The following is a 27,001-nucleotide window of genomic DNA, read 5'->3' on the forward strand; positions in this document are numbered from 1 at the left end:
TCTCCTGCCAAGAAGACACCCCCCCCACACACTAATGCCATGAGGATGCTAAAATATGATCTGTCTCCAGGGCTAGATTGATCGGGAATGTGACAACACAAAAAAGCATGCTTTGCATGATGGCGGTACAGAGACAGTCTTTTTCTTTTTAATGTTTTATTTATTTTTGATACAGAGGGAGACAGAGCATGAGAAGCGAAGGGGCAGAGAGAGGAGACACAGAACTGGAAGCAGGCTCCAGGCTCTGAGCTAGCTGTCAGCACAGAGCCTGACGCGGGGCTGGAACCCACGAACGTGAGATCTGACCTGAGCCGAAGTCGGAGGTTTAACCGACTGAGGCACCCAGGCGACCTAAGAGACAGTCTTGATGAAACCAGTACATCTGCCATTCCAAGGATGCTCTATGTCACAAAGAAGTCCGTGTCACCTCAACTATCTTCCCAAGTGGGAAAGGGACCTGTGTGGGAGCTGCCTACCCACCCACACTCAGGCATGTCCCCCACTCCTGTGGAGCTGTGTTAAGGCAATCTGTGGCTGGCTTAGCCCTGTCTGGAGTCTGGTTACCCCCTGCCATTCTCAACGAGGCTGGGATTCTTCTCTGACCATCTTCAGAAAAGCATCCTCTGGAATTTCCAGGAGGCTATGAATTGCTAGACTGCTAAGCCGTATAGCTCTGGACCTTGTGCTATGGGTATCTGGGTAATTCTCAACCAACATCCTACAAGAGCACAAATTCCCAGCGGGCTAGAATCACCTGGTGACAGAGATGAGTTCCACACCCATTTACCTACTACATAAACGAATGGGTGAATAACGGAGCGAGAAAAGCCCCGAAGATTCCTTAGAATTTTGTTAACTATTCAGTCATTTCTAGTTTTTACTATATTCTTCACATCCCAGGGAAAGGTACCTCATCCAATAATAAACTTTGTTGTCGGGGCGCCTGGGTGGCTCAGTTGGTTAAGTGTTCGACTCGGCTCAGGTCATGATCTAACGGTTCATGAGTTCACACCCCATATCAGGCTCTGTGCTGACAGCTCAGAGCCTGGAGCCTGTTTCAGATTCTGTGTCTCCCTCTCTTTGTGCCACTCCCCTGTTTGCAATCTGTTTCTCTCTCTTAAAACTAAACATTAAAAACTATAAGACGTTGTTGTCTTTTCACAACAAAATGAAAGCTTCTAGGGGCACCTGGGTGGTTTAGTTTGTCAAGCGTCTGAGTTGATTTTGACTCAAGTCATGATCTCACAGGTCATGAGTTCAAGTCCCACATCTGGCTCTGTGCTTGGGATTCTCTGTCTGCCTCTCTGCCCCACTCTCTTTCAAAAATAAATAAACTTAAAAAGGAAGAAAGCTTCTAACACAGTATAAATAAGCAAATTTAAGGAGACAAGTGAACTTTCTCGGGGAGTTCAGACTTACGGAAGTCTCTGCATTCTGCCACACATGAGATATCCGGTAGCCCATCAGGTCCCCATCCTGCCGCTTAATTGGAGGCTTGATCCATCTGACATCCACCTTATGACTAGATTCATTCAGAAATATCGTGACGTTCAAAGGTGCTACTGAAGGGGCTACAAAAGAAAAAAGAGAGAATGATGAAGAAATACAGAGAAAAGCACATAGAGGCTTTTTCTCAGTTTCTCCATGTTTGGTTTTCTTTTTTCTTTTTTTTAAATGTTTGTTTTTATTTTTGAGAGACAGAGAGACAGAGCACAAGCAGGGGAGGGGCAGAGAGAGAGGAAGACATAGAATCCGAAGCAGGCTCCAGGCTCTGAGCTGTCAGCACAGAGCCCGAGGAGGGGCTTGAACCCACAGACTGTGAGATCGTGACCTGAGCCGAAGTCGGACCTTAACCAACTGAGCCACCCAGGGGCCCCTCCATGTTTGGTTTTCAAATGTTCTGTGGAAAGCATTCAAATGAGACTGAGATTAATAGCAGATTTTCACCTCTTTTTCAACTAAGGAGCATTGAAAAACTACTTGAGGGTTAATTTTTAAATGTTTACTTATTTTTAAGAGAGAGAGAGAGAGAAAACGAGTGAGCATGAGTTGGGGAGAGCCAAAGAGAGAGGGAGACACAGATACTGAAGCAGGCTCTAGGCTCTGAGCTGTCAGCACAGAGTCCGACATGGGGATTGAATCCATGAACTGAGAGATTAGGACCTGAGCCGAAGTCAGACACCCAACCAACCGAGCCACCCAGCCACCCCAAAATACTACATGAGGTTTTAGAAGTAAGCACTTCTTATACTAAAATCATAAAGATGAAGAAAGACAGAGAAGGAGGTGAGTGAGTGGCACTCGTGGACTCCTCCTGCGGAGACAAAGCAGACACAACTTGAACAGGGTTTTCCACTAGAAGCCTGTGGAATGGAAGGCCAACCAGACTGACTGGAGATCAGTTCTGTGTCATGCGACTCGTACAAAGCAGGGAACATGGCCGAGCCCTGAGGGAAGCTACCATTTTAAAGTCCAAAAGCAGGTTACTGATGGTCTAAACAGAGCTAATCAGACAAAAAATCTTTTAAAAGGTCCATGTACGCGCATATATATACATATACACATATACATATACATAAGACATCTCATTATTGAAGACTAGAGGGTCAAATGCTAATCACTAGATGCCCTGGTTTATATTCTCTGGTTTATAGAAAATTCGGCTAAAGTCACGCTCCCACTCAGAAAGTCTGTTATCTCTCACAAGGATACAAGGATAAAAGTTACAATACTTCGAAAAAAAGGATGTTTGTATTATACACACACACACACACACACAAAATAATTTGGGAATGGGTCAAGGTCATTACTAGATTATTTTTTGGGACTGAGGAACTTGACTATATCTATAAAAGCTGAAAATAACATGCTCTTTGACCAAATATTTTATTTCTAGAAATTTAATCTAAAAAATTTTCCTGTAGGTCCTATTACATTTTCTGAGGCATAATAGTAAATAAGAGGAATAAATGTAATGCTCAGTCAATAATTATGACAGAATACATTTTGATACATTTTCCAATGGAATACTTACTACCCAGCTACTGAAAAGAATTAGGTAGATCTTGGGTACAGATACGAAAAAATATCTAATGGAGGGGAAAACTCAAACTGCAAAAGGTATGTACCAACTATCCATTTTAGAAATAAAAAACTGTTTTATATAAAGAAATAAAAACAATGGCAATAATATATACAAAACCATTGATTATAGTTATACTTATGGAAGATCAAATTATATATTTCTGATATGCCTAAAAAGAAAACAGAAGGATATGTTCTCCTTCATTTCTGCTGATTCTAGGAGCAATTAGAATGAATTTCAGCTTAGGAAACGGTATCCAGCTACAACAGTACTATGAACTAAGTCATGTAGTTTCAAATATATTGTAGAATTTATGGATAAACATGGCCAACTCAAAATGTCTTTGTCTCTCCTCCGGAAACCCCTCCAAAATGACAGTAAGGAATTTAAAACAGAATAAACTTATAAGGTAAAGCAGAGTCAATAGTGGACAAAAATTGTCAACATATACTCAACAGTTGAAAAAGAAATGAAGAGCATAATTAATTCAACAAGCCTCTTCTCCCCAAAGAACCATGGACAGGCCCACAAGTTGTGGGCCCTGGTACTAAAACTGGAGGGTTGAAAGTGATTAGGAAGTAGCTAGTCCTCAAGATCCCCCTAATTTATTCCCGCACACCTGCTAGGTACTCCTCCAGAAAAAAGAACGAGAGAGAGAGAGAGAGAGAGAGAGAGAGAGAGAGGATGTTTTATTCTCCAAATTGAAAGGCCTCTGGTCTTGGGACAGGATGAAGGCACAAGGAGGCGCCAGATGGACAAGTGGGGAAATAAGTGTAAATGTGAGGGTGTGCACTGAATGAGGGGGGCTCCACCTCACTCCTCCTCTCCCCCTGATATTGGCAGCCATGTTTACATTCCTGAGACAGCAAACACGAGACTTCTTTCCTAGAGAAAGTGAGCAGTCCCAGAGGAAAGAAAACCAATATTGACACATAGGGGTATCCAAACCAAAACAGTTAGGTCACTGCCCATTAAATAGAAAGATAAAAGTAAGTTAAAAATAAGGAGGAATCAAAGATATATTACCTATTCAAAAGAAAGCATTTAAAGTGGCTGTATTAGTATCAAAGTCGATCTCACAAAAAGCAGTACTATAAAAGATTAAAAAAAGCAATCTCATAATGAGAAGGTGGTCAACTATTAGGAGAGCACAGTAATCCTTTTATGTACAAAATAACCTTTGAAATATTTGATGCAGAACTGGCTAAAACTATAAAAGGAAGTGGATAAACCCCAAAATTACAACTGTGGATTTCAATACCTCTCTAAAAATAATTGACAGAAGCAGGCAGAAAAACAGTAGGAATATAATTTGAAGAACACTATCAACCAACTCAACCAAGTTGACATTTATAGAATATTCCATATAATAAGAGCAGAATACTCATTCTCTCCAAGTGCACACCAAACATTTATCAGGAAAGATCATGTTCTGGGCCATAAAAAGAGTCTCAATGCATTTAAAAGCATTCAAATGATACGGATTATGTTCTTGAGCACCAAGAGAATTAAATCAGAGATCAGTAATACAAAGATTTCTGGAAAACTCCAAAATATTTGGAAACTTAGCTACACATCTAAGGAACGAATGGGTCAAAGATGTCAGAAATATTTTTGAACTAGATCAAAATGAAACACAGCATATGAAACTGTTCTCAAAGGCTTTTCTTTATCATTTGAAAGAAGACATTTTACAATTTTGGCACTAGGGTTTCATTTGTGCAAGGCTTACACCCTGAAGATTTCTGACCCCGACCTGTCCCACAGTTTGTATGAAGACTAGGGCACTGACTAGGTGAGGCCAGGTGAGGGCAGGAGGGAGGTTCTAGTAATCTAGAGCTCTGTTGGAAAAGAATAGAAACCATGGATTTGAATTTAACAGAAATACAATATTCATTCCAATATTCATAGAAGATAAAAAAAATCTCAGAAATCATAAACAGCACATAGAAAATTCTTTAAAGTTTGTAAATAAAGTTTGCTATGAGTAAGACAGCACAGAAAGAACATAGTTCATGGGGTTTCAATGAAGATCTAATCAAATAATCCATGCAAACCACCTAATGTGGTGCCTGGCATGTTGGGTTTGGTAAACTTTAAATATTTTCATGTTCATTATTTCTTAAATTTGATGCTATGATTAATAATTTATATATTACTATATCTTAATTTAGAATAACATACATCATAAAGTGTGCTACTTTTAATAGCTCCCTATGTAGGGGCGCCTGGGTGGCTCAGTTGGTTAAGCATCTGGCTTCAGCTCAGGTCATAATCTCACGGTTCGTGGGTTGGGGCCCGTGTTGGGCTCTGTGCTGACAGCTAGCTCAGAGCCTGGAGCCTGCTTCGGATTCTGTGTCTCCCTCTCTCTCTGACCTTCCCCTGCTCTCTCTGTCTCTCTCTGTCTCTCAAGAATAAATAAAAGACATAAAAAAAAAAATAGCTTCCTATGTAAAAGAAAATACTACCTATATACATGAAGTTTAAGTCTGTCACTAAATAGAGGGAAAATCTTTTTTCCCATTCTTTTCTTTTTTTTTCTTTTTCCCAAGTTCCATTGGCTCCCTCAATAAAATTCTCCTCCAGAGACAAAGATCAAACACAGCAAAGTTTAAACTCTCAATCGGGCCACGCCGGGAAGGATTTGTTTAATCACACATACCATTAGGGGCAATATTTATTCTGAACTCCAGGAATTACCTCCTTCGGTCGTGCTGGCCAGAATCCAAGGGCTCATTGCAGACCAGCCAATTTCATTCATGCAGGACACAGCGATGTTGTAATGAGCCAGAGCTTGCAGCTGCTCGATTTGATACAGATGTGGTGAAGCGGAGGTGTTAAAGACCATGACTGCGCCATGACTCAGCGGATCAACTTCCGTGACCTGAGGAAGAGTAAAAATGTGGACCAGGCGTTAGTAAGGGGGTGAGAATGTCAGACTCCAGGCTCTCGTGTATTCGGTGCACGTGGCCCTTCCTCTCCCCTGGAGGAAGTACCTGCTTCCTTTCGGGCCACACACTAATTTCCCCACCAGCATTACTGTGTGTTACTCATGTCAATGGCACAGCCACCAAGGACCTGAGGAAAATGCCTAAAATAAGTGTTCTCACTATGGCAAGGACCTGAGCAAATAATGATCATTATAATATTATAATTACGGTAATTTGTTTTATAACACAAAATGAGATCATTAATAAGAAATAAGAATTGAGATGGTTCTCAGTCATTCTGCAATCTCTGCTCTTGCCTTGAGGTAAATTCTAGTGTGTCCTTTTTTCTTACCCCTGCTCCCACCCCAATATAAATTCAACTCCAAAAACATACAGAGAAGGTAGATCTCCTGGTATCATTTGGGGAGCAGATACAGGGGCGAGTCCTTTGCACCTCACCCAACAAACTTTTCTCCAACTCCTGTTAAAACACCTCAGCTCTTTCCTCCGAGTTCTTTCTCTTCATCCTTCTCTCCATAAGCCCTACCACTCTCCCCACGTCCCTCTCCAGATATCCTCCGTACACACAGGCAAAAATCTAGTCCTGGGCCAAACTTCTACCTTTCTTTCTTTAAGCATACCTTCTGTCTGGGAGTGGGGATAAGGGAGAGTGTTGGGTTTGTTTTTAATTTCACTACATGTTTTTCAGAATTTCTACAATAGGTAGGACTCATAAAATCGGAAAAGAGAAAATAATATCTAATAAAACACAAGTAATCAAAAGGGATCGAGGGGGAAAAAATCTTAAACCCTCTATGAATTCCTAATAATAACATGCTTGCAGTCATGGGGTACAGGTACACAGTGTTGGTATTTCAAGATACATGTTTTGAAATTTAGGCCAGGGGCCACAAACAACATTTTAGAGTTCTAAATCCCCTAGGGGATACCACGGGGCTGGTGTTGGGGCCAAGTCTCACCGCTGACTCAGACCCACAGGCTCCACTGGGTGACAAGGAAGTACCAGTTGGCCTGAGGAGCCACAGAGGAGAAACAAAGAGCTACATGCTTATCTTGGTGGTGGCTGTTGGCAGAACTTACTTTTTGTTTCTTCGCTTTAGAGTACACACCTACTTCCTGGTGACCAACCCCTGAAACGAAGGTGGAGGAGACCTTAGGCTCTCCACCCCTGCCCCATTTCCGGAGCAACGTGTGGAGCATTTCCAGGCACAGGGACGCCCTTTGAGCATATGTTGCCGGAAGAAGACAGGGGTTTCTATAAACGTCCCTCTCAGCGGGCCCCCTCCTAGGGGAAAGGAGGGCGTGAAATAGCAAGAAGTACGTGGGAGAGTTAAAAATAGAAGTGGAGTATGCAGCCCAAAAATGGGTGAAGAAAGGAACTAACATCAGGACCAAAGGAAGTAAGAGGGTGTGTCCTGCTAGTGCATGGATCTGAACCCTGTCCAAAACATTCATTTGCTACCAAGTCAGAGTTTAAAATTGTAAGGGACTGGGGACCTGCTACAAAACTATGCTTGGTTCCTTTAAAAGTGGGGATACATTGTTCACCTGCAGAATACACAAGGATAACTTCTAGAGCCAGTCCTGACTAGCCCTGCTAGGAATGGTCGGAGAAGACAGAGGACAGCCAGTTACATTTGAGTTTCAGATAAACAAGAAATAATTATATGTACAGGTATGTCACAAAATTACTCCTGTAATTTAACTTGTAAAATAACTGTATTCTTATTTGCTAAATCTGGTAACCCTGCCAGAGATGGAAAGGAGAAGGAGTCAAGGGAGGCTGAGTAGCTGGTGGAGCAAAGACAGACTAATCACATCTGGCACCAGAGGATCCGAGATGGGCGAGGAAGGCCTGCACTTTGGCGCTGTATGATTTTTCACTCATGCCATGGCCGCCCAAAGCCAAGGCTAAAGAAGAGAAAGCAAGCGAAGCCTATGTGTGATCATCTTCTAACTTCAGGGGTGAGCTGATGTTTTCAGATCTTCCCACTGCCATTCTCTACCTCACCTCCCCCCAGAGACCTGCTCTCTCACGGTGGGGGCAGTACTGGTCCTCAAAGTCCCCGAGGGCAACCACACTCATGTGGGCAAGAGCCTCATGTCTTAAACTCTTCATACAGCTCAGCAGCAGTTTTAAAAAGGGCTGGTCCATGCTTCAGTCTTATCTACATATATATAAGGAGATAGGCCCTGGGTGTTCTTAACCACAGAGCCCTGAAATACATGAAGCAAAGACTGTCGGGATTGAAGGGGGAAACAGTCCAAAAACAATAGTTGAGACCCAATCCCTCACTTTCAATAAGAGCTAGAACCACTGGGCAGAAGATCGACAAGGAAACAGAAATGAAGAAGACTATAAGCCAGATCTACGGGACACAGACATACAGAACACTCCATCTACCCACAGCCAATATGCCTTCCCCTCATGTGCACCTGAATCGTTCTCCAGGACAGAACTAATGCGAGGCCATTAAAAACAAGCCTTAGTACGTTTAAAAGGACGGAAATCATTTAACTATACCCTCCAAACACAATGGAATAATATTAGAAACAAAGGAAGAAGATTTGAGAAATTCACAACTATGTGAAAATTAAACAATACACTCCTGAATAACCAAGGGGGTGGGGGGAAGAAATCACAAGGAAAATAACAAAAAAATTTGAGATGAATAAAGAAAAAAGCCCCCAAATACTAAAAGCTATGGGATCTAGCTAACATAGTGCTTAGAAGGAAATATATAGTATATATAAAACCACCTCACCTTCTATCTTAAGGAAATTTAAAAAAATAAAATAAAATAAAGAGCAAACTAAACCAAAGCAAACAGAAGGAAGGAAAGACTCAAATTAGTAAATCAGGAATAAAAGAGGGAACATTACTACGAACCTCAGAAGAAAAAGGCGTTATTATAAATAATAGAACACCAATGAATTTGATAACTCAGAGGAAATGGACATATTTCTAGAAACACACTAACTCCCAAAACTGACTCAAGAAGAAACAGAAAATCTAGACAGATCTGTACCAAGTAAAAAGACTGAGGTAATATTTTTATAAACTCCTCACAGAGAAAAGCTCAGGACCAGATTGTTTCACTGGTGATTTCTACCAAATATTTAAGGAGTTAACATCAATCTTCCACAAACTCTTCCAAGAAATAGAAGAGGAGGGAACCCCTCCCAACTGATTTTATAGGCCAGTATCACCCTGATACCAAAACCAAAAAAAGTGAACACAAGAAAACTACAGTGTAATATCTTTCATGAATATAGAAACAATTAGACAGCAGTGATGGTCACACATGTCTGTGAACATACTAAAAAAACATTATACACTTCAGGGATGCCTGGGTGGCTCAGTCAGTTAAGCATCCAACTTCGGCTCAGGTCATGATCTCACAGTCCGTGGGTTCGAGCCCCACGTTGGGCTCTGTGATGCCAGCTCAGAGCCTGGAGCCTTCTTCAGATTCTGTGTCGCCCTCTCTCTCTGCCCCTCCCCCGCTCATTCTCAGTCTCTCTCTCTCTCAAAAGAAGATAAAGACATAAAAAAATGTTAAAAAATTATACACTTTAAATGGGTGAATATTATGGTCTATGAAATATATTTCAGAAAAAGTGGCTTAAAAAGAAAAAGGACATCCCTAGTGAGGACTTTGTAGACACAATAAGAATTCCTAAAACTTCCCAGCCCTTGGGAGGTTTACAAATAACGTTGGGCAAGAATTAAGAAAAGCTGGAGTTGGTGGGGTGAGGGTGGAGGCTATTTTGGGGATAATAGAATGTTTTCACTTTTCAGAGAAGGAACAGCTGTAAGACAAGTGTGGGAGGGAATAAAAACAGAGAAACAAACTCCATTTGGTATTAAAAACATCTGGTTGTCAACACATAAAATTCTTCAGAATTCACTGCTTCAAGCTGAACTGGCAGGAGTGGCCTGTGTCAGATTAACACGTTTTCGGCTAGTAAGACCAGACACTTATGAAACTAGGAACAATTTCTGACCCTGCTGTTTGATGAAGTACAAGGCAGAATGCATGCACGTTTCCAGTGGATAATCCACACATGTTCAACACCTGCACCTGTGAGAAATATCTCTTCTGAGACACAGAAGAGCAGATGGTTCTGAGCCTTGCCTTTGGCATCAGAGCTTTCTGGGTTTGCCACTCCTGAGCTGTGAGCACTCTGTGGGCACCTGCAGTGCTGGTGTGGGCTTTCAGTGACAATGTCCACAAAGTCCCTGCGCCATCGTGGGCACTCAGTAAATAGAAGTGCTATTGCTACCCTTTCCGTGTTAATGAAATTAACTCTCAAAGCAAAGCCTACATCATGGCAAGGTACCATTTTAGGATGGCTAGGCTCTACGCTTATTATGGCATTACTTTATATCAATTTTAGGTAGTGCTTAAAAATGGGTGAAGATTGGGACAGCTGGTGGCTGCGTCGATTAAGCGTCGGACTTTGGTTCAGGTCAGTGTCTCTTGGTTAGTGAGTTCAAGCCCCGTGTTGGGCTCTCTGTTGATGGCTCAGAGCCTAGAGCCTGCTTTGAATGCTGTCTCCTTTTCTCTCTGCCCCTCCCCTGCTTATGCTCTTTCTCTCAAGAAATAAGTAAAACATTAAAAAAAATTTTTTTTAAGGTAAAAAGGTAAAGACTTTGCAAGGCCTGTAATATCCAGGTTGTCCTGGGACCCATGGGCCAAGGTGCTACATTTGACAGCAAAAATGACCCATCTCATGCTTGTATGTTCTTCATGGCCACCAGCCCAGGAAGAGCCAGGCTGACAAGTACCTGACTTCCCGAACTCCTGGTCACAAGCCAGTCCTAATTTAGGGATGTGTTTTTGTATACCTTAAAAATGATTTCTCCTGGTCTCATGATGTTCTATCCTGGAAACCTGTTTCCCATCTGGTTGGGCCCTGGACCTTGAGCAGAAAGGAAACAGCATCCTGAGGCAGAGCACCATAAAGTGGGGCATGTATGACGGGCGTTGAGCAGGGAGGAAGTCAATGGACTCTGAACAGAGGGGCTGAAGGCTTCAGCGCTCATCCTCAGGAGGAAGGAAAATCGTGTAGACCCTCAGAGCACCAAATAGCCACTTTTCTGTTCATCCTGGAGGTTTACCTGAATGCTGCAATTCCTGAACGGGGAGTATCCATCAAAACCCGGGACCCAGGAGACCAGCATGCTGTGTGCGCTGCTGTTGTAGATACGGACTTCAGTTGGTGGGGAGGGAATTGCTACATAAAAACAAAGACACGCACACAAACACAATTAGTAACCACAGGCGGCCACAGCAACAAAACACATTAATACCCATTTCTTAAGATTAGGAAAGTCAAGCTCAAGTTTTAAAAAGAAACCATGTTGTGCCTGCGAGTAATCCTATGAGCTTGCAGACAGGTCTTCCCGTGATGGCATGGTTCTGCCTGGGCCAGGGCAGTGGAGCAGAGCCCTGCTTTCCCGCCCACTGATGACGTGAGGGCTTAGCCGGGGAAGGACATCGAGACATCTATCTCCTTCGTGGTCACTGTCCTACTGTATGCGGGCACGTCCCGGGGTGCTAGTGTTTTACATGGATCAAAGAGCCATGGTGCAGCTCTGGGTTGAGGAGGGGAGACCCACATGACCCGGGATTGAGAGAGCCCTGAGCCGAGGAGAGAGGGTGTTATGGGAGCATGGGTGTGGGTGTGTGGCGGAGCGGGGAGAAGCTTTCCAGTCCGGTGAGACTCAGTGCAAGCAAAAGAGCCAACTGCATCTTCTGGGAACGGAGGCAAATATAATACCACAGGTGTGCAAAGACAGTGACCACATGTGGGACGTGGATAAGCACTTTAATTAAAATCTAGAAAGAATCCGGGCGCCTGGGCGGCTCGGTCAGTTGAGTGTCTGACTTCAGCTCAGGTCACGATCTTATGGATGGTGGGTTTGAGCCCCACGTCAGGCTCTCTGCCGTCAGCATAAAGTCTGCTTGCGATCCTCTGTTCCCCTCTCTCTCTGCCCCTCCCTTGCTCACATGTTCTCAAAAATAAACTCAAAAAAAGAAAAAGAATTTAAGAAAGATCTGAAGTCTGGGGAATCTTATTTTATGTTAAATTTAATTCTTAATTAGTAGTACTAATCACATTTATAAGCAAAAATGAGGACTGTTGTTCTCAAGTGCTTGCTATGGCCCGGCACGACTTTGCTTCATCTACTCGTCGCTAGAACCCTGTAACAGAGAGGTAGTCTTCTAATCCTCCTTTACGGATGAGGACACAGGATCAGAGAAGTTAAAAATTCACCGAAGATCACAGAGCTTGTAAGCAGTACAATGGGGACTTGAACTCAAATCTGTCTGAGCCCAAAGCCGTCAGGTCTGTCTGTCCCTCAGCAGAACACTGGATGGAGGCTGACTGCAGGAGGCAGCAAGCCCATTACCGTGGGCACCAGCAGGCCCTGGGGAGTCTGGTTATCACCTAGCGGGCTCTATGGCCCAGACCACAGTTTAAATGCCTTTTCTAAACTCTGGTCCTTTTTCTGTTGATGAGGATAGTGATAGCACTGCTCCATGGGGCTGTGGTGAGGACAAGGTTGGGGAACATGGGGGATAGGTAAAGGCAAAGACAGGGTGGGCGGGAGATAGGGGGAAGGAGAGCTGGGACCAAGGGCACTGGGTACCGTATTCAGGAGTTTCTGTGGACTAGTAGACAAACAGCTTGGTAAATGGGTAAGAATCAGCACTTGGACTCACTTCTCTGAATAGATTATTTGTAGAATTACCCTCAAATGTCTGCCTTTCCGGATCATCACTTGGCCATGTGTATTATAGTTAATAATAGATTATAAGAAGGGAGGCTGGGTTGCTTTGGCGTATATTTTTAAATAAATGAAAGCCAAAAGCATAAGTTATAGAAATAGGATTGATTACACAAACAACTGATATGCTATGTGAAGTACAGAATGTTAAAAACTGTCTCTCGTTTTTCAAGTTTTTAAATTTTAAGGTGTTTGCACTTTATGAAAATGTCTTTATAAATTACACCTACTCATGAATTCCTGAAATTCCCAGCATTTCTTTTGAAAGCTTTAATAATGAGACTGAAACGAGGAAGGAAGTTATACAGTTCCTCCCGGAGTCAGCTTCAGTTTGCTTTTTTTTTTGTTCCGATGAACTTTCAGAAAATGGTCCCTCATCACCTTCGTGTAGGTGCTTTGCCGAAATGAAAGTATAACTTCTTTTGCAATTTTGAGTCCCTCACTGTATATTACCTTTTAACTCATTATTAAACACTTTCTGCTTTTTCCTTGTGTTGTTTCCCCAAGATTAAGACCAAAAGGAATATGAACTCAATATTTGTTTCTCGTCATTTAAATGAAGAACAAATAAACATAAAATTTGTGTTGAGTTTCAATGATAGAAGGTAAGAAATGTGATTTGAAAAGGCATAAAATGACAGGATTTACTTTCAGGTTTCAGGTTTCAATAACCTTGGTCCCATGGAGGGAGGGAGTAGGCAGCAGACGATTGGGGAGTATCTCCACTAGTATGTGGGGTCTTCAAACACAACTCCTCTGTTACATTACATCCCAGCGCAGGGAAAGGGAGCGTGACAAGACAATTAGGAGGAAGAGGCACAAAGGCACTGGGTTCTGCCCCTCTCAGGGCAGCAGGTGGGGGAGACTTGCTTCAGCCCCAGCGGCCCCGGAAGGACAGCGCCCACCCCTTCAATCGATGCCCTAAGCCGCCCCCACTCCTGGAGGCTTTTCAAGGGCCAGTGGAGACCAGTTCAAGGTGGCAGAGGGGAAGATGAAAACAGAAGCTATGAAAAGTAAAGGTAGACATTTCAGCCTATTTTCTTCTCCGACTAAGCAGAACTAAACGAACTCATGTTTATCAAAGACGTATGCACCAGACATGTTATGAATGCGTTTAATTGCATTATCTTATTTAAGCCTCAGAAATATGTAGATTTTATAATTATTCCTATTTTATACCGAAGCCAGAGAGGTTAAGTGACTTTTCCAAGGTCACAAAGGAGGTCAATGGAGAAGCCAGGGCTCAAACCCAGGTAGCTGGCTGCAAAGCTGACAGGCTTGGGGGACATGGCCCTGGTCCTTACCTTTGATGTTGATCTGCACACCCTTGGACACGGTCAGCCCTTTGTCATTGTGAGCCTCACAACTGAAGACGGCCGTCTCGGTCAGACCTAGAATGGAAGGGGACTCCTGAGACCAGCCACCGAGAAACAGGCTGCGGTTCACCAGAATCCTATGGCTGCCTTTTTACTTTTTGGTTCATTGCTTCAGGTCATAAATGCAAAGTTAATTTGAAAAGTATGCTGATGGCTGGAAGGAAAACAAACCTGGAATTAAACCCCAGCTACCAGGAGCAAGTCACCGTGGGGCTAACAGGCAGCTGTTCTTCATTTACGTCCTTTATTTGTCCCGGATGGTGAGAGGCTAGGTAACAAAGCAGTCACATTTAGATTTTTAAATTTCCACCAGGAGGTATGGGTATTGCTGGCCCCAATATCAAAAAGAATGTTTTTTGAGGCACATCTGGCCACTCCCCAGCCACACAGTACATACGAATGACACACTAATGACATTTCAGAGTACCAGACACAGCAGGATAAAATTCACAGAGCTTAAAAATTTCAGATGATCTATTGTAATGATTCTTTTTTAATGGTAAATATCGGTCAGTTCATACAGAATTATTATATAAACATAAGACACTATTATTACTTGCAGAGAAGACACTGGTGCTGCATGAAAAAAAAATTCTATCAGTTCAGAGGCTTGAAGACATTTTAGAAATGAAAAAAGTAGTTGATTTATTAGTTTTAAAGAGAAAGGAGGAGAGGCAACCCAGGTCTTGGTTTCTAATACTATTTGCCAATAAAAGGAACCAAAGGTCCTTGGAGAAATGGCTGGTGCTCAGATTGGAGCAGGAAACCTAGAAGATAAGCCTGGAACAGGATATGATACAAACACCATGGAACACACACACACACACACACTCACACACGCAACGATAGGGGAATGACAGAGACATAGGAATCAACGGAAAGAACTCTCCTCCTAATAGTCAAAACTGGAACAATTTGAGCAGGCAAATAAAGGAAGTAGTATTGGATTGTATCCCAAAGTATAAAACGAATACCCACCAGTCTATACTGGTACAAATAAGTGACTAAATAAATAGGGAAGAACAGGCAAATCTCCCATACAGGATTCCAAATTAATTTATGTGGAGGCTCTGACCTCACGGGGGAGGACCGTAACTCCCAACCATTTAAGCGTGGGCTACAGGTAATGACTTCCTTCCAAAGAGGACTGGATGAAAAGGAAATAAAAGCAAAACGTTATCTTACTTATTTATTTTCTAAACTTTAGAGTGGAGAAAATGATAAACACTCCACTGGCCACATGACCACAGTTAACACAACTAAGTCAGGTTGACAGAATTTACCCTCGATATGATGTAATGAAAATGGCATGTGCCCACTGAAATCTTCCTCCCGAACACCTATGACCCAAGGCTAATCAGGAGGAAAATATCAGGGAGTTCAAACTGTGGGACATTCCACAAAATACCTGACCAGACTCTGTCGAGGTCTCAGTACTCAAAACTATGGAGGCCATCAAAGACAAAGAAAGTTGTTTTGTTTTATTTTTTTAAAGACAAAGTTTGAGACACTGTCACAATGAAGGGGAGCCTAAAGAGACAAGACGATCAAATTCTGGACGAAATCATGGAACAACACAAAGGTATTAGGTAAAATTTAAGGAAATCTGAATAATGTATGGACTTGAGCTAATAAAATATATCAGTATTGGTTTATTTATCGTAAGAAATATATCACACTAATATAAGATGTTTTTAATAGGAGAACTTGGAATGGAGTTGATGGGAAAACTCTGTACTATCTCCATGATTTCTAAAATCTAAAACTATTCTAAAATTTAAAAACAGGTTTGTTTGCTTTTCCTTGTTTTAAAAAAAATTTTTAATGTTTAGTTATTTTTGAGGGAGAGAGAGAGAGAGAGAGAGACAGAGCATGAGCAGGAGAGGGGCAGAGAGAGACACACACACAGAATCGGAAGCAGGCTCCAGGTTCTGAGCTGTCAGCACAGAGCCCAACATAGGGCTCGAACCCACAAACTGCAAGATCACAACCAAGCAGAAGTCAGAGGCTTAACTAACTGAGCACCCAGGTGCCCTTTTTTTTTTTTTTGTCTTTATAAGCACAGTCATATATACCATCTAGTAGAATCTGGAAACTTCTCTGTCTCTGGCACAAAAAGGCATCAGCCGGCACAGAGTTCACATGATGAACTGAAGAAAGACAGAAAAAATTCTTGGAAATATACCTCCACTTGCTTCTTGCCTGAAAACCTTATTTTGTTTTCTTCTATTCATTTACTTGTATAGGAAATTCTCCATCTGATCATTTTAAACTCCAAAGCTTGTCACTAACAGTAATGAAATAGTTGAAAAATCAGAGGAACAACCTGCTGAGGCAAGGCCCGCTGGGCATCAACCCAGAAAGGCTGTGCCATGCTGGGTGTCCACGTGGTAAACGCTGTGCCAAGGCTGTGCCAAGTGGCGGGAGAACCGAGTCGGCAACAAGTTCCAGAAAGAAACGTGAACCTAATCCCTTTTATGTTGGTGCTTCTCCTGAGGGTTACAAGTGCAATGAAAAATCAGTGCTGCTGGGGTTCATTTTATTTCCATCCAGATGGAAGTTAGTCCAGACACCTAAGCTCTGCTGACTAGACAAGTCTCTCAGGAAACAACGAACCCGTGTATCTCTGTCCTATAAGCCCCTGGTGACCTTTCACTTCTCTAAAATAATGTTCTGTTAGAATATGACAGCCGACTTCAGGTATTTTAATTTCCTGAGGTGAGGAGTATTTCCCTCAGACTGGAGGAAAATTCTCTTCAGCCGGCTTAGATTCCCTTGACAATTCCAAGAACTAAGAAACTATAAAATCCCAGGGAGAAGCCACCACTTTTCACATTTTTGGTCACTCCCTGTTGAGTGACGGATGAAACTGCTGATAGTTTGTGCGATGGTTTAGGACATATTTATTTCACTGACGAGGAATACGTATCTCTAACCCATTAGCTATATCTATAAAAGGACACCCTTGGATACCCTGCCTCAGGGGTCTTTAGATATTCTGCTTGTATTCCTCCCAAATAATTTTGAAAAACATATGTAGCCTCTCATATGTTTGGAGGTTTGCATCTTAAATTTTTTATAATTTAAATAGCTGCAAAGAATACAATGTCAGGTACTCAGACATCTGTGAGGGGGATGGGAAAGCCAGCATCACCCCCTGAAACAATTTTCCTCCAGCAGACAGAAGTTTTCCATCATGGTTTTCTACTTCCCCTGCAGAATTTTACCCTAATGGCATAAGTATGTGGATTTGGAAGCACTTCTTGGCAGCAAAAATATACATATACGTTGAGATATAGATTGATGATCCTCACGATTATTATCAGGGCACAACTCAACAAGACAAAACATATACCTCCTAAACATAAACAGTAAAATTTTACTAAAAGGGCAACTCCTTTGCTGAACAAAATTTGGAATTTTCTATGATCCGGAAATTTCTTAACATTATAGTCTCAAAGCACTATAGCAGCCACTGTCAAAGTGTGGTCTAGAAACTCTGGGCATCCCAGAGGCCCTTTTAGGACCCCTTAAGATGTGAACTATTTTTATAATAATAATAATATCGATAACAACAACAACAACAACAACACTAATAATAATGGTAAGATGTTATTTGCCCTTTCCACTTTCATTCTCTCAGGAATGCATGATGGAATTTTCCAGAAGAATTTTCCAGAGGCTGTATGTTTTGTAATGAGTCATTAGCTCTCTCAGCTAATGGAGCATGGACTTGTTTATTTTTGTGCTTTACAAGTTTTGTTTTAATTTCTCATTCAGTACTTATCAACAGATAGAACTCACATAAACAAAACCTCTTCAGTTCTCAGTAATTTCCAAGACTGTCAAAGGATCTTGAGACCAAAGCATTTGAGAAAGGATGTCTTGTAGTAACTCCAGATCAGTCAGGGAGAGGTCTTTCTTCTTTTGCAAAGGGAGGGCGAGATGACTGGGAAGCAAGAGTTGGAAAAGAAGCACTGACATGGCATTGGGACTTTGGGCACTCCGTCAGACACTGATTTTACAAAACAAGACAGACATGTCCCAGATGCGGATCAAGACCTTGTCCTTCTAGGCCACTGCATGGCACCCATACAGCCAACCACTATTTCACAATCCAGCCTGTGACACTTTGGTTTTCATGTTGAACATCACCTTTAACCTACCAGGTCATAAGCTCTCAAGTAAGATGCCCATTTCACAGGCTCCATGAATGTGCAAAACTTGGCTTATATTTAGAAAAATCTGCTTTCGCTCTATCAGAAATTACAGTGAGCTGCTGTGCAATTTATATTTTTAATATAGTTGAGCTAACACAGTTATTTGACTTCAATTACTCTTCTCAAAATGCTTGGGAAACACTTGAGTACAAAATACAGATCACCAGAAGGTCCTGTAAAAAACAAGTGGGTGGATCCATTTAGTGAGATCCTTTGTCCAGCAACAGGTCCCTAAGTAAGACAACCGGGGCCCCTTCAGAGCTGCAAGGTTTATCAATGCTGAAAGTGAAAGCGCTTATCAGGACCACGATGTTAGGTTACGTGGGGAGTCACTTTTCCTTTCTGTTTCTTTTCAAAGTGCAAACAAAGTCAGGAAAACAACCTCTAGCAAATTCTCTGGCACAAGACATCCACATTAATATGGAATCGCCCAGAAGTAGCTAAACCACCTACTACAGCTGTACCTCCTGTGCCCTGGGGTGGTTAATGCCCATAGGCCGGATGCCAGCGGGGAGAAGTAGAACCCGGTTCAAACCAAAGTTAACTTTCTCCAAAAGCAGGTGGGCCTAAACTCAAGGCCAAATCTGGTCTTTTTCACTTAATGCTTTCAGTTATATATATATTTCCTTTGGGGGCTCCTGGGTGGCTTAGTCAGTTAAGTATCAGACTTTGGCTCAGGTTATGGCCTCACAGTTCATGAATTCGAGACCCACGTCGGGCTCCCTGCTGTCAGCACAGAGTCGACTTTGGATCCTCTGTCCTGCTCTTTCTTTGCCCTTCCCCCTCATGTGCTGTCTCTGTCTCTCTCTCTCAATAATAAATATATACTTCCTTTATGTAATAGCACTAGCTTCCCAGCTAGAGACTCACGTAAAAGCCGGGGTTTAACATAACAACCAGTGTGCGCTGGGAAAGGCCGTTGCCCGTCCCTTTCCTCTTCTCCGTCTGGATGAACAGGAACCACCGGACTGGAATAGACCTTGAAGTTTTATAGTCTAGTCTTTGTGGCTTTCCAGAGAAAAAAACCATCCACCCCCTAAAGTCCCCACCCTACCACCCACTCTCTCTCCCGAGTGACTCCAGCCCTGGAGCCTCTACTCTCCGAGCCAGGTCCTCCTGCAGCGGGCCTTCCCCTTTACTGTTACATCTCACCTAACTCATCACGATTGTTCATGCCCCTCTTGCTCGGTCTTCTGCTGGTTTAAAAAAAGATAGCCTCTGACATAAAACCTGGAAGATATTTTATTTTATTATTATTATTTTTTAAAGTAGGCTCCATGCCCAATGCGGGGCTTGAACTTACAACCCTGCGATCAAGAGTCGGATGCTCTACCCATGGAGACGGCCCGGCACCCCTGAAAGATATTTTAAAGAACATTCAGTAACACGATGTTCCCTTGAGGGAAGGACAATCAGAGTTGTTGAGAAAGCAACTTCTAAGAGCACCAGTTGGGCCAATTCTTTGAGTTCTGGATTAAGCAACCCTTTCATTTTTTGTTTTTCCCTTAGAGCAAAAGAGGCAAAGCAATAGAAACAGACCCCGAGTAAAGGAAATTGCTCATTAACTTGGAACATCCTATCTGCCCTGAATTCATTCAATCAACAGATGTTTACTGAGTACTTACTAGGTTGCAGACATTTTCCCAGGCGCTTGGGGTAAAGGCCTGTATAAAAGAGATCCCTGTCTTTCCAGAGCTCACATTCTCACAGAGAAGTAGGTGAGAAATAATAACCTTCATAAATAAGTAAGCTGCAGGCTCTATCTGAAGGGGATTAATGCTATGGAAAAAAGAGAAAAGGATCAGAGCTCCAGAGGTGGGTGGGGAAGTGGGCTGTGATTTTAAATATTCAGGTCAGAGGTGGCTCCTGAGGGAGGGGCCCAAATGCAGGGGGTGAGGAGGGAGGGGCAGGGTTCTAGGCAAAGGGAAAATGCCTTTGCTTTGTCCTGGAGTTTTGAGCAGGAGACTGGCATGATCTAATTTCTGTTTTACCAGGATCATTCCAGCTGCCACATAGAGACTAGACCTTAAGCAAGTAGGCCACTTAATAGCTGTAAATTTCTTCCAGATCTGAAAATGAGTATTAAAAATGCCTGACTATATCTCAACTTGCTATGAAGTTCAAAGTCAGTCTTTATAGAAAGCATTGTGAAAATTATGAACTGACATGTAAACCCTAGTTTATTTTAAAATTTATTTACTATTATTGTTACAATGGATATTATTAACTCTACCCAACTAAAACCTAAAGCTGGCTTAGCTGTTACCTAAATATGGATTTAAAAATGAAATGAGTATTTTTAAAAAATAAAAACCAGACAGATCAGCGTCAGTCCACCACTCTTGATAGAAAGGTAGCTCAGAATGGACAATGAGATAGTAACCATTGCATATAAAAATTTTTGTAACAGGTAACATTTGAGTTATTCCTATAGGTTGCCCCTGTACCAAGGGCCTTACACTCATTATTTCACTGAATTTTCATAAATATTCTATGAGGTGGACAGTGTTATTATCGTTATTTTAGAGAAGGAAGTTGAATAACTTGCCTACAGACACACAACAGTGAAGTAGGATTAGCATATATGTCATAGCTAGGAATCCCAATCACTAACCTACAATGCATTCTGCCATTAAACGCCGTATAGCAAAACCTTTAGAAGTTGTGCTATTTTGGGATTGGATTTTGCCCAAGACAAAATGCTTTTTAAAACAAAACCTTGGGGTGCCTGGTGGCTCAGTCGGTTAAGCAACCAATTTATGCTCGGGTCATGATCTCGCGATTTGCGAGTTCGAGCCCCACATTGGGCTCTGTGCTGACAGCTTAGAGCCTGGAGCCTGCTTCAGATTCTATGTCTCCCTCTCTCTCTCTGCCCCTCCTCCACTGGTGCTCTGTCTCTCTCTGTCTCTCAAAAATAAACAGTTTTGGGGCGCCTGGGTGGCTCAGTCGGTTGAGCGTCCGGCTTCGGCTCAGGTCATGATCTCACGGTTTGCGGGTTCAAGCTCCACATTGGGCTCTGTGCTGACAGCTAGCTCAAAGCCTGGCACCTGTTTCAGATTCTGTGTCTCCCTCTCTCTCTGACCCTCCCCTGCTCGTGATGCCTCTCTCTGTCTCTCAAAAATAAATAAAAAACATTAAAAAAAATTTTTTTAAATAAAAATAAAAATAAAGTTTTAAAAAAATTTAAAAAATAAAAACAAAACTTTTGAAATAACTTTCAATTTATAAGAAATTGCAGAAGTAGTACAGAATTCTTATATACCCTTCACCAGCTTCCCTTAATGATAATATCTTACATAATCATAGTACAATGATCAAAACCAGGAAAGTGGCTTTAGTATAATACCATTATCTCAAATACAGGCCATATTCAGATTTTACCAATTTTTGTTCTGTTTTATTAGGGGAGGGTACTGGTATAGAGTTCTATGAAATTTTATTATAGGTACAGTTGTATACAGATCGACAACTATTTCCACACCAAAAAAACATTCCCTCATGCTTTAGGACCATCCTACCCAAGCTAACCCCTGACTCGAGCCATCACTGTAAGTTTGTCATTTTGAGAATGTCCTATAAATGGAATCATACAGCATGTAACCTTTGAGATTGGCTCTGTTGACTCAGAATAATGCCCTTTAGACAAAGTGCTTCCCTGCTCATGTCTCTTAAAGACAGCTCTTATGTTACAGAGGGGGAAACCAAGTGGTATCAAGAGAGAAAAAACATATGGCCTTCTTGTCACAAATGTGCTTGCTCAAAGCAAATGTCAACAATCAAGACTGTTTAAACCACTTCTCTACTTAGTACTCTCCTTGTAGAAGGGCTTGGAAAAATTTACTTGAGTTAATTTCAAAAGAGAGTGGCCTCTCCTTGCACATACTCACAGTTTTGGATCTGCGTGGGAAGCATAACACCCCCCACCCCAGGCATCAGAATGGCACATAGTTCTCCAACATGAACTTCTGAGATGGGTTCAGGTATCACTGAAATGTCCTCAAAATTAACCACAGTTGTAAAGAAGAAGAAGAATGATTTATGTAGTTCTTTTACAGTGTAACAAAATTCAGGTGCTTAGGCATAGTCCACAGAGAGCTGAGTCAATGGAACTTGATGTGTCCAGCACCAGCCCTGTGGTAGGAAGCCTGCACTGCTGACCCTTTCTCCCTGGACTTCCTTAAGCCCTGTATGTCTACAAAATGGGTGTAAACAAAATCTGCTCTATTCGGGTCACAGAACTGGTTAGAAATATAAAGGAGAAGAGATGGGAAGGAGAATACATGCAAAAGGCATGGTGCAAATACAAGTTACTTCATTATTAGGATACTCCTGTGTCCCAGTGAAGGGATCGCTGACTCAGGCTCTGTTCGTAATTCATGTGTTTGTTCATTAGTTGATTCATTTATTCACACAGTTCTGATGTGCCAGGCACTGTGCCAGGAGATGGCGCTAAGGTAATCAAAAAGTAATATGTAATAATTACACTAATTAATAATTCAGGGTGGGGAGACACATAGATGGCTGTGTTTCCATGGGGGTTGGGGGTACAGGCACTGTACACATTCAGACAAAAATGGAGTGTCCAGGGGCGCCTGGGTGGCTCAGTCGGTTAAGCCTCTGACTTTGGCTCAGGTCAGATCTCACGGTCGTGGGTTCAAGCCCTGCATCAGGCTCTGTGCTGACAGCTAGCTCAGAGCCTGGAGCCTGCTTCTGGTTCTGTGTCCTTCTCTCTCTGCCCCTCCCCCTCTCATGCTCTGTCTCTCTCTGTATCAAAAATAAATAAAACATTAAAAAATTAAAAAAAAAATGGAGTGTCCAGAAAGGTTTTCAGGAAAGAAATATATACGGGTAGGCAGATGTCCACTTAAGTAACAAACCCCACCACCACCATCCAAATAAAACACCCTATGTGCTCATCAGCACATCTGTTGCTAGGAACAGAACTTGGTATAACTTTAGAATACAGTTTGGCGGTCTCTTTTAAAGTGAAACATCTACCTAGTATTTGATCCAACAATTTGTCTTCCAGGTATTATCCAAACAAAATTTGTGTCTCCCAAAAAACTTGCACACAAATATCTTGCATTGCTTTATCACAGCCAACCCCCACAAATTCCCCAAATGTTCACCACACAGACCAAATGTGGCACATCTGTACCATACAGCAATATTGGCGATACGTAGTACTCATGCAGCAACATGGCTGAATCCCGAAAACGTCATGATGAGGTAAGGAAGCCTGAGATAAAAGAATATACACTTTGTGATTCCACTTACTTAACATTCAAGAACTAGCAAAACAGGGGCGCCTGGGTGGCTCAGTCGGTGAAGCATCTGACTCGATTTCGGCTCAGGTCATGGTTTGTCAGAGATCAAGCCCCGTGTTGGGCTCTATGCTGACAGCAAGAAGCCTTCTTGGGCCTCTCTCAGTCTCTCTTCCTTCCCCAGCTCCCACTCATGCTCTTTCTCCCAAAATAAATAAACATTAAAAAAAAAAAAGAACTAGCAAAACTAACCTGTGATGACAGGTACACCACTGCCTATGAGAGGTGGGGACTGATGGGAGCATGACGGATATTCGCAGGTGAAGGCAGTATTCTATGCCTTGATTGAAGGGACGGTTACATGCGTGTCTACGCTGATCAAAGCTCACCGAATTGTGCATTTAAATTCTGTTCAACTGAACTGTATGTCAATTTCACCTCGATGAAAACAAATCTGTCCTTACAGGAAGGACTTCAAGCTACCATCCTAGAAAGGGTGGGGTGTATTTTTCAAAATGACTTTGAACTTAGAAGTAGCTTGATTATCAGCTTCTTGGGAAAAACTCAAATTCAGATGGAGGCAGAGAAAACCATAATATTCCTTGTGGAGTCAGGAGTTAGGAAATGATTCAGATTAAAACGGAGGGGCTGGCACGTACTTGCTGGTCTATTCTTGCCATGAATATTCAGTGAGTGCTTCTATGAGTCAGGCGCTGTCTTGGGACAGATCAAGTCCTTGTCCTTGCTGAGCATATAGTCTCTGAGAAGACAGACAAGGAAGCTACAGAAATAAATGGGTGATTATAGACTGTGGAGAGTGCAACACGTGACTGGGAGTCCATAACAAGGTGGAGAGGACTGAGAATAGTTGAATGACCAGGGAAGGCTTCCCAGAAGAAGTAATATTTGAGTTGTGTCATGGGGGCAAAGGGCAGAGTGAAGAACACTGCAGGCAGACAAGGGAGAGGATGCAAAGGTCCTGAGGCAGGAAGGAGGGCAGTGTGTCTGAGGAAATGACAGAGAATCAGGATGACTGGTGCTTAATAAACAGGGAGGAGAAGGTGCGTCGGGTTGGGCTGGAGATTTGGGTGGTGACCAGAGCTTGCAGGGCCAATGGGCAGGGACAGGAATGACTCTGAGTGACAGTCTAAGATGACAGGAAGCCACTGAGGAGGATGGATTAGAGCGGGGACAGGGCCGAAAGCCAAGAGACAAGTTAGGGAGTTACTGCACTGCAGAGTGCTGGCAGCGGTGGGAAGCAGGGATGGAGAGAAAACAGATGCAGGACACACTGTAAAAGCAGAATGGACAGAACTGGCTGATGCATTTGGCATGAAGAATGAGAAAGAGAAAGGATGGGCCAATGGTGATATCATCTACTAAGACGGGGAATTCTGGAGCAAAGGGAGTCCGGAAGGGAGGCGGATCAAGAGTTTCATTTGAAGATAGCTATGTCCCAGCAAGTGAAGATGCCAAGGAGGCAGTTGGATCATGAGCCTGGAGCTCAGAAGAGAGGGCTGGGCCAGAGATATAAAGCCCAAGGCCATCATTGCGCAGATGGTATTGAAGCCAAGGACAGAGAGGAACTCTCCCAGGGTGGGGGGTGTCTCAGAGTGAAAAGAAGTTGGTCCAGGGATGCACCTGCAAGGGCAGAGGAGAAGCAGTGGAGTGGGAAAGAAGCCAGGAAGACTGCTGCCAGAAGTTCACCCCTGTGTTCTCAGTACCTAGAACAGCCCCTGGGATAAAGCACTACTTGGCAACACGGTCACTGAATTCATGCAGAAAGGAAGGATTTGGGGTGGTGCCCTTGCCAGATGTTGCTGAAAAGATGCCATGAGAGAAGCCAAAGAGGAGTCCACTGGCTTTCGTAGCACGGGAAATGCCAGGGGTGTTGACTCCAAGAATATTACTGGGGGGTGATGGGAACAAAGTTGAGACGTTTCCATTGGGATGGGAATCAAGATGACCACCATCAGTGCAGCCACAGTCCACAATGACTCAATCATCCCACAGCAATGCCATGTGACCAATTCAGTTCCCTGCTGTCAAACCTCACCTCAGGGGTCTTCACATAAGTGGCTTCTCGAAGTGCATGCCTGGCCAGGCTGGCAAAGCCCCGGCTACAATGGGAGGCATGAGCCGGACTCCTACTGCCTGGGTTCAGGGACTCTGGCCAGTTTGCTAGCTTCACCACAGACACCCTTCAGGGCATTCACCGCTTCCCAGCCCTGGCCTGTGAATTCTCACTCCTTAGGTTCCTTTTCCACATACCCTAACCTCAGCTGTCACACCCGTGTTTCATTCTCTTCTACTGTCCGCTGCCAGTGCACGGCGGCGGTCACCAAACTTTTGATCCTTTTCACTTTTAGAGAGAAAACGGTAAGTAAATCACACGACTCAGACTTACCAGGAACAGTTAGAACAGAAGGGGATTTTTCTGGCTGTTCGTTAACACGGCTGCTGTTCTGAACCCAGAAAATGTTGACGGGCTCAGGAGGGCCCACCGCCTGACAGGTGAGGTTGAAGGCTGTGTTTCTTGTGACATTCATGCTCTCGGGCTGTCTAGTGAAGTGAGGAAGACCTGTGGGAAAAGAGTTCAGAGAAAGAATGTTTCAGATCTTCAAGCAAAGGCAGAGCCCCAAGGGGAATGGAGACTGTTCTAGAACTTGGCAACAGATTTCTTTATATTCCACCTCTGATCTGAAATGGCCAGTTTACACCTTCTGAAAGCTGGCTAAGAAAGAAGCTAATTCTTACCCAACTAGCTCCAGCCGGCTTTCTAGGACACTTTCTCACAGGGGTTGTGATGGTGATTCAGAACTCGTTTTACCAGAAGGGAGGTTGGCAGTGTTGAAATCAGGCATTATTCCAACTCCTGGGATAGGCTGGCACATTTTTCAGTGTTTCTTACCAAAACACACGGAGTAAAAACAAAGCCACGTAATTAGGTCCACCTGTTTTTGAGGACAGTCTACTGTGTGTATCCCTTTAAGATGAGTGATCATACATTTTTAAATATGCACACTTGTACAAGGCTTATATAGGGCTGGCCATTTTTCAAAGTGCATTCTAATGATAACAGTGTAGACACAATTACATACTTCCAATCCTAAGATCTCTGACTGTAATTCAGAAAGTTCAGGGAACTTTAGAGCTACCTCACAGAAAGCCAGTGAGTACTGACTTGTGCCAAAAAATTAACAAGTCAAGCTAACTGTCCTCAGGCATTTAAACCGTGTTCTTTGGGGACTGGGAACTCACAGATCTGGATGTGGTAGTGACATAATGAGCTGCTTTTTTCCTATTTCA

The 27,001-nt window shown here is 42.9% G+C and overlaps 1 protein-coding gene across 2 annotated transcripts in view; it reads right to left on the minus strand.

Moving 5' to 3' along the window:
• The window catches only part of MERTK (MER proto-oncogene, tyrosine kinase), a 102,948-nt gene that overhangs the window by 40,655 nt on the left and 35,292 nt on the right, over window positions 1-27,001 (minus strand). For both annotated transcript variants that reach the window (XR_003907949.1, XM_029937816.1), the window contains exons 4-8: window positions 26,100-26,273; window positions 14,137-14,223; window positions 11,159-11,274; window positions 5,786-5,969; window positions 1,420-1,571 (exon numbers count right to left, since the gene is read on the minus strand). Coding sequence is in view for 1 of the 2 variants with exons in the window: in XM_029937816.1 (XP_029793676.1) it covers window positions 1,420-1,571; window positions 5,786-5,969; window positions 11,159-11,274; window positions 14,137-14,223; window positions 26,100-26,273 (713 nt within the window). In the remaining variant the exon portion in view is untranslated. The remainder of the gene's footprint in view (window positions 1-1,419; window positions 1,572-5,785; window positions 5,970-11,158; window positions 11,275-14,136; window positions 14,224-26,099; window positions 26,274-27,001) is intronic.

The sequence above is a fragment of the Suricata suricatta genome, chromosome 4 (genome assembly GCF_006229205.1).
Source record: "Suricata suricatta isolate VVHF042 chromosome 4, meerkat_22Aug2017_6uvM2_HiC, whole genome shotgun sequence".
NCBI classification, from domain to species: Eukaryota; Metazoa; Chordata; class Mammalia; order Carnivora; family Herpestidae; genus Suricata; species Suricata suricatta.